Source organism: Cricetulus griseus, chromosome 5, assembly GCF_003668045.3.
Source record: "Cricetulus griseus strain 17A/GY chromosome 5, alternate assembly CriGri-PICRH-1.0, whole genome shotgun sequence".
Taxonomy (NCBI): domain Eukaryota; kingdom Metazoa; phylum Chordata; class Mammalia; order Rodentia; family Cricetidae; genus Cricetulus; species Cricetulus griseus.
Window position 1 is genome coordinate 181,059,105 of NC_048598.1, and position 17,259 is coordinate 181,076,363.

Sequence of the window (17,259 nt, forward strand, 5' to 3'; positions counted from 1 at the left end):
CCCCATTCCTTACAGACAAGCCAGGCCTTAGGGACTCCCCAGGAGGGGCGTAACCACTGTGTCTGTGTACTGCTGCAAGCTGAGATGCATGTCAGTCAGGAAACTACGGTTTTGGTGTTCATAACTGAGTTAAAAAACTTAGGACAAAAGATAAATTTATCACTACTATCACCTACCTACCTACCTCTCTCTCTCTCTCTCTCTCTCTCTCTCTCTCTCTCTCTCTCTGATTACCAAGTATTGAACCTAAGGCCTTGTGTGTTCTAAGCAAGATCTCTACCACTGAGCTCCATCTCCAACCCTCATTTTACTTAAAAAACAAAACTTATTTCATGTATATGGATGTTTTGCTTGCATGTATGTCTGTGCACCAAGTGGGTGCTGGAAATCAAATCTTGGATATATGGGAAAACAGCCAATACTCTTAGCCTCCAAACAATCTCTTCAGCCTAGTTTTACTTCTTTTTTTTTTTTTTTTTTTTTTAAATGAGATAGGGTTTCTTTGTGTAGCCTTGGTTGTCCTGGAACTTGCTCTGTAGACCAGGCTAGCCTCTAACTCAAAGAGATCCACCTGCCTCTGTCTCCTGAGTGTTGGGATTAAAGGTATGTTCCACCACTGCCCAGCCTGTTTTATTTTATTTATTTATTTATTTATTTATTTATTTATTTATTTAAGATTTATTTATTTATCATGTATACAGTTCGTGCCAGAAGAGGGCACCAGATCCCATTACAGATAGTTGTGAGCCACCATGTGGTTCCTGGGAATTGAACTCATGATCTCTGGAAGAACAGTCAGTGCTCTTAACCCCTGAGCCATCTCTCCAGCCCCCCACCCCCTGTTTTACTTTTTAAGAGGTGGTCTAACCAAGTTTCCCAGGCTGGCTTTTAACTCATTCTCTAGTCTAAGCTGGTCCTATTTGTTTGTTTGTTCAAGACGGGTCTCTAGGTATCACTGGCTGTCCTAGAACTCACTGTGCAGACCAAAGCTGGCTTCAAACTCAGAGATCTGCCTGCGTCTGCTAAGATTAAAGGCATGTGCCGTCATGCCTGGCCCAGGCTGGTCTTGAAATGATCATCTTCTTGCCTCAGTCTCCCAGTAGGTAAAATTGCATGTCTACACTAACAGGCTTTGCTCAAGTCTTCAATCATAAGGTGCGCTTGTGATATTTGATTTTACATGGAAAGCTGTGACTGAGGGTCTTTCTGTATTCTATCCCAGGTCGGCGCCACATCCACCACCTGGGGAGCCAGCTGCAGCTGAACCAGCACTGCCTGGACACAGCCTTCAACTTCTTTAAGATGGCCGTGAGCAAGCACCTGACCCGAGGGCGGAAAATGGCCCATGTGATTGCTGCCTGCCTCTACTTGGTTTGCCGAACTGAAGGCACACCTCGTATCCTTCCTTTGTTGTGGAAGCCCCATTTGGTTCTTGGGTGACTACTCAAATGTTGATTCAGGAGTTGCAGGAGTTTGGTATTGGTTGGTGTTACCAACAGTTCCCTTATTGGATGTCTGTTCCCAGCTGATGCAGGGTTCCCTCTCTAAGCTGCCATCTTAGTTAGGGTCTCTCTTGCTGTGAAGAGACATCCTGGCCACAATAACCCTTAAAAAAAGAAAACATCTCATTGGGGCTGACTTATAGTTGATAGGGTTAGTCCTTTACGTCATGTCATGGAGCATGGTGGCACCCAGGCAGACATGGTGCTCAAAAGGTATTGGGAGTAGTACATCTGGACTGGCAGGCAGCAGGAAGAGAGAGGTTCTGAAACCTCAAAGCCCAGCTCTCCAATGGCACACTTCCTTCAGAAAGGCCATACCTGTTCTAACAAGGCCACACCTCCAATAAATGCCACTCCCTGAATCTGTGGGGGCCATTTTCATTCACACCACCTCAGCTAAGGTGGTGTAGTCAGGCGAGACTGTTAAGTCCCCGCCACTTCTGTATGGTAGAGGAAGAGGGGGAGGAGGAGAGCTCACTACATCTCGCTTTCCCCAGCTCCCCTTGTGCAGCTTTGTTTCTTGAGGTTCCAGGTCTGGTTCTCCTGTACACTTCCCAGGCACCCCGCACTCGGCTCTGTCGGCTGCACATACGTCAGGGATTCCGTCTTTTGTCCTGCAGAGTCTTGTGTCAGTCTGGTGCCATCTGCACACTCCTATCGGAACTGCCCACAGTTCATTGTCTCCATCACTCGGGGACCTTGGTGTCCTGCTGTCTCTTTAAAACCAGGCATCTTCTCTCTAGTAGACCCTCCCTCTGGCCTCCTCCACCTTGAGCTTGCTGTGTCACTTGTTTCTGTTTTGTTTACTCTGCCTGTCCTGTCAGGCTTTTAAAGAAATCTTTGCTTCCTTTCCACCCATCTGTTCACCTTTTGGTTTGCGGTTCCTAGACTGTGTCTTTTATTTTAAGCCAGTCCTCTTAGTTTTGCTATGGGGAGGGGTGGGGGCGGCACGTGTGCTACAGTGGGTGTGTGGGGTGAAGAGGTCATTTGTGAGATTCAGTTCTCTTCTACCGTGTAAGTCCAGGGATGAGATCCAGGTTGTCGGGTTTGGTGGCAAGCACTTTTACCCACTGAGCTATCTCCTTGGCCTTGTCACTTGATTTTTGAGCTGGATCTTTCACTGAAGCTGCTTTCCTGCCCTCTGTGCTTGCACTGCAGAGCAGCAGATGACCTGGGGAATAGAAGAGCAGTGGTACCTGGCTTTCCTACTTCAGCTGGCACAGCTGACCTTGGCAGACTTTGAGCAGATGATTAAATTGTGCTTGGGCTGCGGTCCCCTGAGCCATCGGGATGCTAGTCTGCACAAATGTACTTAGAAGCCCAGAACTTAAACTGTGAGGGTAGCTGCCTTGGCAAGTGACTACGTTGTCTTCAGGGCCATCTCCAAAGGTCTGAGCACAGAGTGGTCTCCTGAGGCTCCCACCTAAGTCCTGCACCCTCTTCAGTAGTTGAGAGAGGAGAGGCAAGTATCAGAAGTGGATCTGAGTGGGAACCGACTCAGTTTGCTGCACCACTGCTGCTAAGGCACAGACCTCAGGGTGGGGCAGGCAGAAGCAGGTAGGCGGCATCTCTGAATGCTCAGTCATGAAGGCAGAGGCTTGAGGAGGCACGCGTGTTGGAGCAGCACGCTGTACAGATGCTCTGGGGGGATGATGTTGAAAAGCGCCACACACACAGAGAAACTCGGTTGCAGGCACAGGAAGTTGCTGGAGCAGTGAGAGGCCAGTCCTCCAGGGAGGTGGAGGGAGGGAGCTCAGCAGCAGCCCTGAGCCACCAGACACCACCCAGAGCATCTGTCCCGTTACTGTCTGTGGACAGCGTCCTGAGACCTGGGGTCATGCAAGCCATTCTGTGCCCAGAGCGTCTGTCCCGTTACTTTCTGTGGACAACCTCACCACTCAGAGCATCTGTTCCGTTACTGTCTGTGGATAGCATCCTGAGACATGGGTAACGCAAGCCATTCTGTGCCCTGTTCAGTCCATATACTGGGCCTAGGCAGCTGTGAAGTATGTCCTCAGCCCCTCTAGCTCCTGTTTCAGGAAGACAGACATGAAAGCTCTGAGCTGTGAACCTACTTCTCTTTCATGATCCCAGTGCAGGGGCCCAGGACAGTATGCACTGGGAGCCTCTGTCACCAGGAGCTATAGGCCCTGACTGTCTGGGTTTTAATCTTGCCTCTGCCCCAGAGTTTGGTAACCTTGGTTCTTAGTGTGTTACCTTTTCAGGGAAATTGGAAGGGAAAGCCTATGCCTCCATGTCATCATGTTGCCAGAGAGCAGGCCTCAGGAGTCTGTCTGTAGACAGCAGAGAGCAGGTATCAGTTCTGTGTGGACAAGTGTCTGTGCTGTGCGGAAAGAGGTGTCAGGGTGGATAGTGTGCAGCAGGGTTGCGCAGGGAAGCGGCTGCAGCCTTCTGCAGACAGCAGGTGTTTGTGTGTAGACAGTGTGTTTCAGAGAACAGAAAGCAAATGTCATTCAGACAGTAGGTGTCGGTGTTGTACAGACAGTGGGCATCAGTACCGCACAGATAGCAGCCCTCAGTGTTGTTAGTAGGCAGCAGGTGTCGAGAGCCCTGTAGGGGTCACTCATCCTGGTTGCAGACTGGGAGTGGAGGCTGGCTTGCTGCATGCTCAGTGCCTTTGCATCCTAAGGGCTCCTGCTCTGAGGAGCTGTGGCTGGGCTGAGAAGAACCGTACTAGATGGTACTGTTCAGGGAACAGTCGGAGCAGGGTGGTCCAGTCATGTGAGAAGTAGACTCTGATGAGTGCCAGGCCAGTTTTTCCTCTCCGTTTCTTGGGATCCTGCAATAGCCGTGTTAGTTGGATGGGTTCCCACAAACGCATTCATCTGCTGACTGTTATGGACACAGATTTTTTTTTTTTTTTTTTTTTGTCAGATTGCACATAGGAGGGCCATTTCTCTTATTTGTGTCTTTGGACATCTATAGAAACGTTTCATATGTGAGGTTGTGTACACAAATCTCACACCTGGGCCTGGAGATACAGCTTCATGAAAGGCTGAAGTAAATGGATCTCAAGGTCAGGGTCAGCCTGGACTTTAGCATGAGTTCATGAATAGTCTGGGTTTCTATTTCTGTTGATCCAACACCATGACCAAAAGGCAAGCTGGAGAGGAAAGGGTTTATTTGGCTTACACTTGAGCATTGCTGTTCATCACTGAAGGAAGTCAGGACAGGATCTCACAGGGCAGGGCAGGAACCTGGAGGCAGGAGCTGATGCAGAGGCCGTGGAGGGGTGCTGCTTACTGGTTTGCTTCCCATGGCTTGCTCAGTCTGCCTTCTTACAGAAATCAGGACCAACAGTCAAAGGATGGCACCACCCACCATGGGCTGGGCCCTCTGCTGCTGATCACTAATTGAGAAAATGCCTTACAGCTGGATCTCAAGGAGGCATCTCCTCAGCTGAGGCTTCTTCCTCTCTGATGACTCTAGCTTGTATCAAGTTGATAGACAAAGCCAGACAGTACTGTAGCTCAGATTCAAAGACACAGGGGATAGGTTAGGGATTTAGCTTTGTGGTAGAGAGCTATATGTGCCAGGTCCCAGGTCCAAGCTTCCATGCTAAAAGGAAGAGAGCAAGAAATAGAAAAAAAAAAAATGATTCCATGTTTGTTCTAGTTCTGCTTCATTTAGATCTCTAGACTTTAACCCTATGGAGAATCTCAGTTTGAATCAGATCTTGTTTGCAAATGTTTTTCTACCAAGCACAGCCAGTCAGATGTTTTGGTTGGCCATTAGCCTGCTGTTTACAGAGCCACTGATCCTGACCTCCAACGCTGACCGAATTGGGGCCAGTTTGGTGTGGTGGCATTTTCAGACTTTGTTAAAGTTGTGGATGGCCTGAGGGGGTCTCAAGCGTCTTCCAGCTCTCCAGAAAGTCCGGCCTCTCGCAGTTCTTTGTTTCCCACTCTTTGCTGTGTTTGTTTCTCCATAACAATTGGATCTAGAGGCTTGCTGAACACAAGTACCACCTGTCAGAATATGGTAGGGCGCAGATGGGGTCACAGAGCGGTCCTACCCTTTAGAATTTGGGGTTCTTGCATACTCGTGGCTTTGGTCAGACCGTGACTTTTCTCTTGATTTTTATGAAACTCCAGCACCCATATTAGAATCAGGGACTTATCAAAGAGGGCTAGGAGGATACAGTACCTCTAGTCATTATATATAATTCACTTCCTACCAGGTGGGTGAATTTTCATACCAAGGAAAGTAGTCACTTTGGTTGAAAGTTGAATTCTAGTCTGCTTTAAAATTATATAAGTTCCCTCCATAGCTTTATTGTGAGTGGTTTTCTTCTTTTCTCTGTTTTTTTTTTTGTTGTTGTTTGTTTGTTTGTTTGGTTGGTTGGTTGGTTGGTTTTTTTTTGGTTTTTCAAGACAAGGGTTTCTCTGTGTAGCTTTGGAGCTTATCCTGGCACTCACTCTGGAGACCAGGCTGGCCTCGAACTCACAGAGATCTGCCTGCCTCTGCCTCCTGAGTGCTGGGATTAAAGGCGTGCGCCACCAACGCCCAGCTTAACTTTTTTTTTTTTTTGGCGAGTGGGTTTCAAACATCACTCTCCCAGGAACAACCTGTGGTCCTTATTCCACCCAGCCACCACCTCCTCCCATCAGCTTTCTGTGCCGTAGCATCCGTCATCTTATTTTTGACAACTAAGTTTACTCACTTGAATACTTTCCCTCTCTATCCCACTGTCTGCCTTTTTCTCATCTTCTTTTATTTGTAATGGGCTTTGGGTTGAATCCTGGGCCTTGTTTGCCCTCAGCAGGTACTCTTCTACTGAGCTCGCTGTTCCCCAGCACAGATGATTTTTTTCTTTTTCCTTTTTTAGTGTTTTTGCGACAGGGTTTCTCTGTGTAGCCCTGGCTGTTCTAGACCTCACTCCTGTAGACCAGGCTGTCCTGGAGCTCCCTGCCTCCCCAGTGCTGGGATTAAAGGTGAGCGCCACCACCATCTGGCTGCAGTAACTGCTCTTAGCCACTGAGCCACCATGCAGCCTGTGTCATTTTTATGTGTAACACTGAGGAGGGACCTGGTGCCTTGTGCGTGTTAAGCAAAGTTTACCACTGGGCTGCACCTATAGCCAGTAGCTTAACTTTACTGACAAGTGACTTGTTTTTTGTTTTGTCTGTGTGTCACCTGAGTTTGGACTCATCTGAGATCTGTTCTTGTTGCTGTTTAACTCACTCACATAAGGATAGGTCTTACACCAGAGCCCCACTGGTAGTGTTTGGTAGGTACCCACTGCCTTGCTATAACATCTATGTCTGTCCCCTGGGGAGAGCCCTGCTGACTCTCAGAATGGTGACTTGGTGGTTCTCAGTTTGTGCCTGAGGAATAGAGCTGAAGTGTGGTGGCCCATGTCCATGCCGTGCCTGGAGAGAAGACATTGTACAGTAGATGTCTGAAGCCCCTATTTCTGCTTTTCCCTGACCTTTTCCCCATTCCTGTAGCTGTGTGTCCTTAAAGTAGATTCCCAGAGGTCTCCTTCTGTGCCTGGAGACACTCGGGGACTGGTTAGGTTCCCCCAGGATCTTTTCCTTCCTGGTCAGATGATGAGCTTGGGTCTGACAGATGAGGTCCAGCTCCCGGGGTATGCAACCCTGGTGGCCTCCATACAAACACTCCTTAACTCTGGCTGCAGACATGCTTCTTGACCTCAGCGACCTGCTCCAGGTAGATCACTTTCCTTCAGTCTTTGTTCCCTGAGTGCACTACAGGGCCACAGCCAGTGCTTCCACATCTCGGAGGCCAGTCTGTGCGGCCTGCTGTAGTAGGCGGGGGGCCTTTGTGGTGAGGGTGGTGAGGCTGGTGTGGCCAGAGCTTGGGATCTCAGTAGGAGAGGGCGGCTCACAGCCCCAGTGATATCTAGGGCCTGGTGGCTTAGCCTTAGAATCACTTGAGAGACCCTCTTTAAATTTAGTCTAAGTCAAAAGATTCTTTTAAAGGGAATATTGGATCCCACTACATGCATTTGAAACTCTGGAGAGCCCTCATAAGTAAAGTCTATTTAGGGTCATTAGCATTTTGGATTCAGATGAAGTGTTTTTTTGTTGCATTGCTTGTTTCTGTTTGTTTTTTTAAGGCCAGGACTCATGTAGCCCCTGCAAGCCTGGAACTCAGAGATCTCCCTGCCCCTGCCCCTGCCGTGCTGGGATTAAAGGTGTTCGGTACAATGCCCAGTGCACTGCTCACTTCTCAGTAATTGAGCATCATGAGAAGATGCACCTAGGGACCCTCAAAGGAGACTGCACTAGTGCCCCTCTGACATACTGTGCTCGGCGGCTGGGTGGAGACTAACTGAAGTTCCCAGACCACTCCTGAGGTCCACAGTGACACTATGGACCAGGAACAGGAAGTAGAATGAATGTGCACAAGTTCACCCTGAATGGAAACCCTGACCTAGGTACCCCTAGGGATTCTGAGAGCCCATAGGCCAGGCTACTGTAGCTCCTGGTTGCTCGTGCCTCAGTGCCCCTGAAGACTAACAGTTAGATTCCAGTCAGATGGTGCCTTGTATTTTTGTTCTCCCAGCTGTCTTTATAAATGGCATCTCTCAGCAGCTATTGCTGAAATATTTTTTGGTCAAACTAAAAATAACCTGTTGGAATGGTGATAATCCATTGACTCCACCTTTGAATGCATTGTGCTCAGTTCAGACCATGGCCACGTGACTGTTTCCATCTATTTCCAGCCTCCCAGAAAAGATGGGGCCAGGGCCAGGCAGTGCCAGAAGTAGCTTGAACACCTCTTAGAGGAAAACAGGTGCACAAGTCATCTGGCTTCACAGCTCTGGAAGTGGGAAAACAGCCCAGACTGTCAGGATAGAAGGTGGCATGCCACCAGCAAAGGCTGAGATCTGGCCAGCTGTGTAGTCTGGGTTGCTACAGACTACTCTACTCTTGGTAGGGCTATGCTGGCAGAATGGAGTGTGAGAGGACCTGCAGGTGAGGACCATGCAAAGCTGCTCCGGCCCCGGCCCCGGCCCCGGCCCCGGCCCCGGCCCGGAAGATCCACACTATGTTTGTTCGTTTGTTCCTCCCAGATTTCCCTTGCCTGGCCTTAAGACAAGACAGTTTTGTTCTTATGTGGGTGGGGCTCATGCCAGGTCAGTGAAGGCCCCGGGTGGAGCTGGCTGCTTTGCAGGAGTCAGAGTAGAATTGGCGGAGACCCTGAATTTAAAGCCTCATTTTTTTTTTTTTTTTTTTTTTTTTTTTCCTGACTCACATATATGCCAAAGGCAGATAGCCATCAGCCACAGGCCCAGGAGAGTGAATTGTCAGTGTGGTGATGTCTAACAGCACCTACCAATTATTAGTATGCCTAGAAGCCTGGTACTGTGGTACACACTTGTAGTCCCAGGTGCTTCAACACTGTCTCTAGAAGGTATTTCATTTTTTTTTTCTTTTAGATTTATCTGTATGAACATTTGCCCATATGTATGCGTGTGGACCAACTGTGTCCCTGGTACCCATAGAGGCCAGAAGAGGGTGTTGGATCCTCTAGAACTGGAGTTAGAGATGGTTGTGAGCCACCATGTGGGTGTTGGGAACCAAACGCAAGGCCTCTGCATGAGAAGCAAGTGTTCTTTCCCACTGAGCCACCTCTCCATCCCCTGGAAAGTGTTAAAACCTTAAATTTACACGTGAAGTCTATTCAGTACCATTCTGCAGCAATCAGGTCTCATTGTTAGACAGATCCATCTGGAGCCCAAGGTTAAGTTAGTGAAGGAGTCTGAGGTGGGTAGATGGAGGTCAGGGCCAGCTTTGGCCACACCACTGGAGTGGGAACCTGGATGTCTGTGGGAGCCTGAGAACAGTACTGTGCAGGAACAGAGTACTACAGGAGCACACTTACTTGCACACTTGAATACAGACTACCTACCATGTGACCTGTGCGTATGATTACACTGTATACTCCCATGTTTCCATACCATACACGAATACTCACATAAGTCATACAGTCATGCACACCATCGTTTTAAAGATGACCTTTGAAACTGCAGAAAGCAGAATTACTTCAGGAAGTGCTCTTTGAGCCACCAGTCCTTACGTAGATCTCAGGAAGATACCTGTGTCCAGTCGGGGTGTAAGGTGACCACCCCACTCCTGATTGGCTATGGTGGCTGACCCTGACCTTTTCAGGTGGCTTGGCTCACTAAATTGACAAGTCATAAATTTTCTCCCCCTAGTCCTGCATGTAAGGAAGACCCCATTCTGTACCATCCCTTAGACTTTGTCTCTTGACATATGTCACCATCTAGGAGGTATCACTTTCATGCCAAGAACAGAGGCTTAGAGAGGGCCCACAGGCTAGGCTTGATAGGTGAGGGATTTCTTTCAGGAGGCCAGAGGCAGAAGACTAGACCAGTTGTATTTGTGAGCCCAGGAGTGGCCTGGCATGAGTACACTGGGGTTTTCAGGGAGCTGAGGATGGGAGGAGCCTCTATCTAGGTTGGGTCAGGCCTGAGTACCCAGGTTAATCCATACAGTGCTGCACTAAGGTAGTGTAGGCACATCAGGGGTTCTGTATACTCGCTAAACTTTTGCTTTCCTGACAACTGATAGTGCTCCTACCACTCCAACCCTTGGTACAGCCTTTCCAGGATGGACTCACTCCCACTGCTTACCTCCTCTGGCAAAGAAGAGCTTTGGCGGGTGGCCAACAGGCTACATGGCAGATAAGGAGCTGAGGTGAGGGTAGTGGAGGAAACATTTGGGATTCCAGGAAGGAAACAGATCTCTGGGACTGTAAGGTAGAGGAAGAGCAGCCATTGTGTTATGTACCAGTCTTAATTGGTTCACAATTAAGCATAACTCTATACTGTGTTCCCTATCTTACTGTCGAGGGTGCCCTCAAAGACCTTTTCTAAAGCAACGATTGACAAGATTGGGGAGTCTGGGCAGCCCGACAGAAGAAGGCTGGAGACCTGCAAAGGCATGGAGTGGATTTTCCACAGTCCAGCAGGGATTTCTGGTAGTGGGTTCTTCTGAGACACAGTGAAACAGGCACATTAAAACAGCAGCTGAGCCAGGTGTGGTGGCGCACTCCTTTACCCAGCACTCGGGAGGCAGAGGCAGGTGGATCTCTGAGTTTGAGGCCAGCCTGGTCCACAGAGCTAGTTCCAGGACAGCCAGGGCTACACAGAGAAACCCTGTCTGAAAAACAAAACAACAACAACAACAACAACAACAAAAAAAAACGGGAAAAAACGCAGCAAATATGCATTCCTAGCTGTGTTCTGTTTGTCACAGGTGAATGTGTACGTGCTGGGGAAGACGTTCCTGCTCTTGGCGAGGGAGCTCTGCATCAACGCACCGGCTATAGGTAGGCTGGGCTGAGGTCATACCACTCTGGAGAGGAATGTCGGGTCAGAGGGAAGAATGTCTCCTAGAATTTGTGGGACATACATACGGGCAGTAGGCTTTTATTGTGGTGCAAACTCAGAAGGCTTCTATCAGTGTTTGTCAAATGTGGCTCAGGACCAAATGGAAGAATATGACACTTCAGGTTGGGAACCCAGCAGATACAGTAAGAAAGGCAGGGCCCTCTAGCCATGGTCCTTCCCGTATGCAAGAATGGGTTTTCATGGTTTCTGAACTATCAACTCGCGGTTATGAGGCACTCCTGGGGGCTAGAGCAGAGGGCCTGAGAGGGTAGGGTTGAGTCCCAACAGAGCCGGGCTTCTGGTGTTATAGGACACAAACTCTTCCCCAGAGACCCCTGCCTTGCTAGTGGGCCTCTGAAGGTCAGGTGCTTTTCTAGGACAAAACATCTGTAAGGAAGGATAGAGGCCCCGGGCCTAGGGCTCTCTTTTCACCAACACACCCCACAGCAGGCCACACACCCCATAAATCTGACCTCTACAAGCGAACCCTAAGGTGCTTTAACAAGCACAGTCACCCAGATACATGGCCTTCTGCAGAATTGTAGCGACAGCCCATAAGAGGAAGATAGCCCACATGCCACACAGGCATAGACGGGCCCCAGTTTTTTGTTTTTTCGAGACAGGGTTTCTCTGTAGCTTTGGAGCCTATCCTGGAACTAGTTCTTGTAGACCAGGCTGGCCTCAAACTCACAGAGATCCACCTGCCTCTGCCTCCCGAGTGCTGGGATTAAAGGCGTGCGCCACCAACGCCCGGCCGACGGGCCCAGTTTTTACTGCTCTGCACTGCAGACTTCATACAGACAAGGTGTTCTTGTTAGAGTGAGAAAGAGAATGCTCCAGTTAATAATCCCTACAGTCACTTATCGGCAGTGGCTTTTGTTCGTGAAACCTTTATTATGAAAAGTCACTTAAATAGGATGGAACTGTTTTTTTTTTTTTCCCCCCCGAGACAGGGTTTCTCTGTGGCTTTGGAGGCTGTCCTGGAACTCGCTCTGTAGACCAGGCTGGTCTCAAACTCACAGAGATCCGCCTGCCTCTGCCTCCAGAGTGCTGGGATTAAAGGCGTGCACCACCAACGCCCCACAGGATGGAACTGTTTTAAGTGACTTTTCAGCAACTTGTGGCTTGAAAGGAAGGCCTCAAGGTAGGCTAGGGCCACTTAGAGTCCAAGGGTTCTGAAGCTGGGGTGCCACTGGGCAGGGACCTGTCCTTCATCTGTGGAGTACCATCTTAGGGTCAGGGGGTACCTGCAGTTCAGTTCTAGGTTCTGGCTGCAAAGAGAAGTCATCTGTGCCAGACTTGGGCTGGTAGTGTAAGCCAAGCCTTTAATAGTCTCAGTAAGGCAGTAGGCAGTGTCCTGCACTCCACGGCACTTACTGGGTAGAATCCAACGGAGGAGGAGCCTGGTGGCAAGTCCACTTGGACCACTACCCCTCAGGCATAGAAGATGAGCTCTGGAATCTGTCCACCCTGGACTCCAGTCCCATTGGTACTGTCCGAGGAGCACTGGAACTGGAAGGCCACCTTTCCACACTGTACTTCCGTCATTCCTTCCTGCCCAAAGTAGCTGAGCTCACTGCCATCCAGGACAGCACTGGCAGTGTAGAAGGTATCCTGCTCTACCTGCACAGGGTGCTCAAACCAGACTGGGAATGTGCTGCTGGAGCCATCTGAAACAAACTTGGTGAGATTCTGAGCCAGGACCATTCCTAGCCGTTTGAGTTCAATCTTCACGCTGTATTCAGCCTTCCCAGAACTGGACCCATATAAGCCCAGTCCAGCAATGAACACCCTTCTGTCCACTGCAAACTGGATGCTGTCACAGCGCCCACGGTACCTCCACTGGTTACTTCGGTAGGCAGAAGACTGGAAGCGGTGGCACCTCTGGGGAGCAAGGCCCTTCCTCTTGGTCAGGGGGAAGTCAAGGAGGGGCTTGTTGGCTGCCGTGTACCAGAGGAAGATACTGTGGGTCTCCTCCAAGGTCAGGATATCTGACTGGGCAGGACCGTTGGCAAACTCCTCTAGTGACATAGTTGGAATTCGGACTAGATAGAGGGCTCTTCCCAAGACATGCCTCTTGTTGTGAGGGGTGATCGGCAGGCCCTGTCTCTTGCACTCTGCCTCAGCCCAGTTCAGGACCGCCTCAAAGACCACAGCTTCTTTGGTGTTGAGGGCCTCCCTGGTCACAATGATCTCCAAGGTCTGCCGGTCAATTTCACAGAACCCTTCAGACCTCAGAGCCATCTCAGCCTGTGCATCAATGACTTCCCAGCAGCGCTGGGTCAGTTCAGGCTCCTCAAACAGTCGGCTCTGGGATAGCAACACACAGGCATTCTTGGCTTCCAGGCTTGTCTCCAGAAAGTTGACACAGGCCTTGGCTAAGGCAGGCACAATGTACTTCTTAGCAGCATACAGAGTGGCGAGTACTGTGTCTGCCTCCAGGTCAATCTCATCGCTGTACATGTACCTGGGAAAGGCAGGGACTCTTCTGGGGAGCTGCAAGGGCTGGCCTCAGAGAGAGGAGCTCATGGCCTCCCATGCACACCCTCTCGGGTTGTAGGAAGCATGTAGGGGACCACTGGAAGGCAACCACCCCATTCTTCCAGCCCCAGAGTATACGGCACTTACTTTAGCAAGACCAGGAAGGCTGCAGGCTCGACGTCGGGAATGTGGATTTCTGACTTGACTTCCGCAAGGTCCCCATAGAACATGGCATAGAAGACGGAACTGCCGACAGCCAAGACATACTGTGAATGAAACAAAGTCACCTGAGCTATGGGGGTCGGAAAGAAGGTCCAGGGAGACTGCGTCTAGCCAGGCCCGCCAGGGGACAGGGTTGCGCCCCTACCCACCTTGTGGGCGGGCACGCGCCTGGCTGCCCCCAGCACCCCCACGATGAAGTGGACGTCGGCCATCAGCTCGTTGTTGAACATGAGCGCATTCCTGCAAAGGGGAGAGGCACACGGGCTGCAACGGCGCGCTCCCGGGCTCGGGAGCCCGGGGGCGGGCGGCGGCTCACCTCTCGCGCAGCGTCGGGTGGAAGGACTGCCAGTTGGGGCTCTCAGGGTTGTTGTTGTCGGGTGCGGGCGGCGCGGGCAAGGGTGGCAGCGGGGCGGGCGCCAGGCGCGGCGGGCAGCAAAGGCCGACCTTCCTGCCCACGGCCGCGCCCGCCGCGTTGCTGTTGGCGATGTCGGTGGCAGTGGGTGCGGAGGCACCGGCGGGCGGGTACAGTTCTGCGGCCATCTTCGCTCCGGCCGGAGCCGCCTCCACGCTGATCGACACCGCCCCGCGCGCCTTCGCGCCGCGCCGGGGCCTGGGCAGCGGCTCTGCGAGCACCAGCAGGGAGGTTAGGCACTGCGCCACCCGCCCATGTAGGCAGGCCAGCGGCAGCAGCATGGGGCCACACCGGCCCTGCCTGCCGCCCGCCCGCGCCCGCGCCCCGCGCCCCGCGCGCCCGCGCCCGGCCGCAGGGGGCGCCGTCCCGCACGTACCCAGTGTGGCGCCTGCGTGTCTCGTCACTGTGCGTCACGACGCGACTCCTTGCGCCGAGGCCCCGCCCTCAAGGGGAGGTGCCAAAGCCCCGCCCAGGGGGTGTCCAGGTTTGTCTGAGCTATCTATCACTTGAGAGGTGAGAACTCAGTAGCTCCGCTTTTGTAAAACAGCCTGATACAGCTAGCTTTCCTCCATGGAAGAGACGACTCCGGCCTCTTTAATAGGGAATAAAGCCAAGGGTCGTACATGTTGCAGTGTGTCAGGATTTTTCTTTTCTTTTTTTTTTAAGATGTATTGATTTATCACATGCCTGCAGGCCAGAAGAGGGCACCAGATCTCATTGTAGGTGGTTGTGAGCCACCGTGTGGTTGCTGGGAATTGAACTCAGGACCCCTAGAAGCACAGTCAGTGCTCTTAATGTCGGAGCCATCTCTCCAGCCCTTTTTTTTTTTTTTTTAAATCAGGACTTTATATGCTCCAGGGAGGCCTCCAACTTCCCATGTAGACCTTCCTTTATAAGTTAACTGTGTTACTTGCTGCATTTTGCTTGCCAGTTCATCCAGCTGTTGTGACCATAGGAGGGCAGCTATCCTCTCCAGATCCTAATCGTGATTCTTTGGGTCGTTCCCCATTGCCTTTTTAAACTGTTTTTATTTTACGTGTGTGGATGTGTTGTTTGCATGTGTCTATGTGCACCACATGTGTACCTGGTGTTTGCAAAGGTCAGAAGAGGGTGTTGGATGCCCTGGAAATGGATATGCAGATAACTGTGAACTGAGATGTGGGTACTGGGACCCGAACCCGGGTCTTCTGCAGGAGCAGTGAACACTCTTAGCGAGGGAGGGAGTCATATCCAGCCCTTTGTTTACTTTTACTTTTGGTTTTTGTTTGTGATGGTTTTGTTTTCTTGTTCTTTAAGAGACAGGGTTTCTCTCTGTAACCTTGGCTGTCCTGGAACTCACTCTGTAGATCAGGCTGGCCTTGAACTAGAGATCTGCCTGCCTCTGCCTCCCAAGTGCTGGGATTAAAGGCCTGCACCACCATCATCTAGCTTCATTTACCTTTTTTTCAAGATTTATTTATTTATTTACTTATTTATTAGGTATAGTGTTCTGCTTGCATGTACACTTGCATGCCAGAAGAGGGCACCAGATCTCATTACAGATGGTTACCATGTGGGTCCTCTGGAAGAGCAGTCAGTTCTCTTAACCGCTGAGCCATTTCTCCAGCCCTCTTGAGATGGTATCTTGATAGTTGATGCTGAGCACCTTTCCATGTGTTTCTTGGAATAGATGTGCTCAAGTCCTTTGCCCATATTCTAGTCAGTTTGCCTTTTCACTGCATTGAGTTCTTTAGGTAGTACAGATATTAACCCTGATCCTAGTGGTTTACGGTTGTTTTCTCCCATTTTGTAGTTGCCTTGTCTGTGGATAGACTCCTTTGCTATATAGATACTTTGCAGTCTGAGGTTATCCTGTTTGTCTGTTTTTGCTTTTGTTGAATCATTGTTAAGAACAATGTTACAATGTCCCCCATGTTTTCTTTTAGGAATTTTGTACATCTTTGATCTGTTTGGCCATAGTTCTACAAGGGACAGTAAATCTTCTTTTCATAGCCTGTTTGCTGAAGAGACTGTCCTTACACCCTTGTGTCTTTTTATTCACCTATCTGTTTGCTTTCTGAGACAAAGTTTCAGCTATGCAGGCCTGGCTGTCCAGAAACTGACTCTGTAGGCCTCGGTACTCCTAGAGATCCACCTGCCTCTGCCTCCCGAGTGCTGGGATTAAAGGTGTGCGTCATCAAGCCTGTCTTGGTTTCTTTGTTATTTAGTGCACATGCCATTTTCATAACTGTTCCACAGATTCTGCAAAAGGATTACTTTGTTAGGCAGAAAATTTAAAGTCTATTTAATAAATGCAATCTTGTGGTACAAATCCCACCTTAATCCTTTTTCCTGACTGATGTCAGATTTGAGAGAACTTTGTTAAAAGTTCCCATCCTTGCTGTACAAGACTCCAGCTCTGTCCCCTATGCACACAGACTCTACTCCTTTATCTTGTCTGGAGCCCTGCCTGTTACCCACAGGCCTGCACTTGCATTCAGGGAACTGACGGCAGGCAGCCTAGAAGTTTTTCTATCCCCAGTCCCCTCGTTTCACTGTTGATTTAGAGACAGGGTCTTGCTATGTTTCCCAGGCAGGCTTCAACTCTCCGTCCTTGTACTGCAGTTTATATAGCAGCTTGGATTATAGGCATTTGTTGCCGTGCATACTAGCCTTTTTATTTAGGGAAGGCGAGTGGTGGGGTGGGGGGTCAGGGGTGTTGAAACAGACTCTTATTCTGTAGATCAAGTTGGCCTGAAACTCATAGAAATCCACCTGCCTCTGCTTTCTGAGTGCTGGGATTAAAGATGTGTACCATCATTCCTGACCTGAGGACATTTTTAAAAATCAAGTCTATTCATTGCTCAAGGCCTGGAACATAACAATTAAATATGTATGTGTAACTTAATTTTTTTTTTTCTTGTATAGCCAGGTGCATGCTTATAATCCCTGCACTCGGGATGCAGAGGCAGGCAGATCTCTTGAGTTCAAGGCTAGCTTAGTCTACAGTGAGTTTCAGGACAGCCAGGGTTACACAGAGAAATTCTGTCTCAACAAACCAAGGAAACCTTTGGGGGCTTAAGGCTGTTGAATTTTTACTAAAGATGATTCTTATGATTACCGTGTGCACACAGAGATGAGCTATAGTCCGTAATGGTAAGATTTCTTTATTCAAGAAAGCACTAGGGCAAAACACAGGCCAGAGCGAGGTCACCGGAACCCAGCTAGCGCGGCCAGAAAGAAGGGGCTATGGTCTC

At 49.9% G+C, this 17,259-nt stretch overlaps 2 protein-coding genes across 4 annotated transcripts in view; one reads left to right on the forward strand and one right to left on the reverse strand.

The window, feature by feature from the left end:
- Positions 1-17,259, forward strand: part of Brf1 (BRF1 RNA polymerase III transcription initiation factor subunit) — a 49,362-nt gene that overhangs the window by 10,995 nt on the left and 21,108 nt on the right. For all 3 annotated transcript variants that reach the window (XR_003485558.2, XM_027416672.2, XM_027416671.2), the window contains exons 3-5: positions 1,223-1,396; positions 7,165-7,196; positions 10,775-10,847. Coding sequence is in view for 2 of the 3 variants with exons in the window: in XM_027416672.2 (XP_027272473.1) it covers positions 1,223-1,396; positions 7,165-7,196; positions 10,775-10,847 (279 nt within the window). In the remaining variant the exon portion in view is untranslated. The remainder of the gene's footprint in view (positions 1-1,222; positions 1,397-7,164; positions 7,197-10,774; positions 10,848-17,259) is intronic.
- Btbd6 (BTB domain containing 6) lies at positions 11,779-14,347 on the reverse strand. The gene is made up of 4 exons (XM_027416673.2): positions 13,928-14,347; positions 13,761-13,851; positions 13,537-13,655; positions 11,779-13,375 (listed from the first exon to the last, which is right to left on the reverse strand). The coding sequence occupies exons 1-4, from the start codon at positions 14,302-14,304 to the stop codon at positions 12,343-12,345; spliced, it is 1,620 nt and encodes a 539-aa protein (XP_027272474.1). The 5' UTR covers positions 14,305-14,347; the 3' UTR covers positions 11,779-12,342.

What these genes read in the sequence shown, in the direction of transcription:
- Btbd6 (XM_027416673.2), bottom strand. Translation starts at nt 14,304, where the DNA reads ATGCTGCTGCCGCTGGCCTGCCTACATGGGCGGGTGGCGCAGTGCCTA. An exon ending in CACCCGACGCTGCGCGAGAG is followed by an intron (nt 13,852 to 13,927) that starts GTGAGCCGCCGC and finishes TCCCCTTTGCAG; the next exon opens with GAATGCGCTCATGTTCAACA. An exon ending in GCCTTCCTGGTCTTGCTAAA is followed by an intron (nt 13,376 to 13,536) that starts GTAAGTGCCGTA and finishes TGCCTTTCCCAG; the next exon opens with GTACATGTACAGCGATGAGA.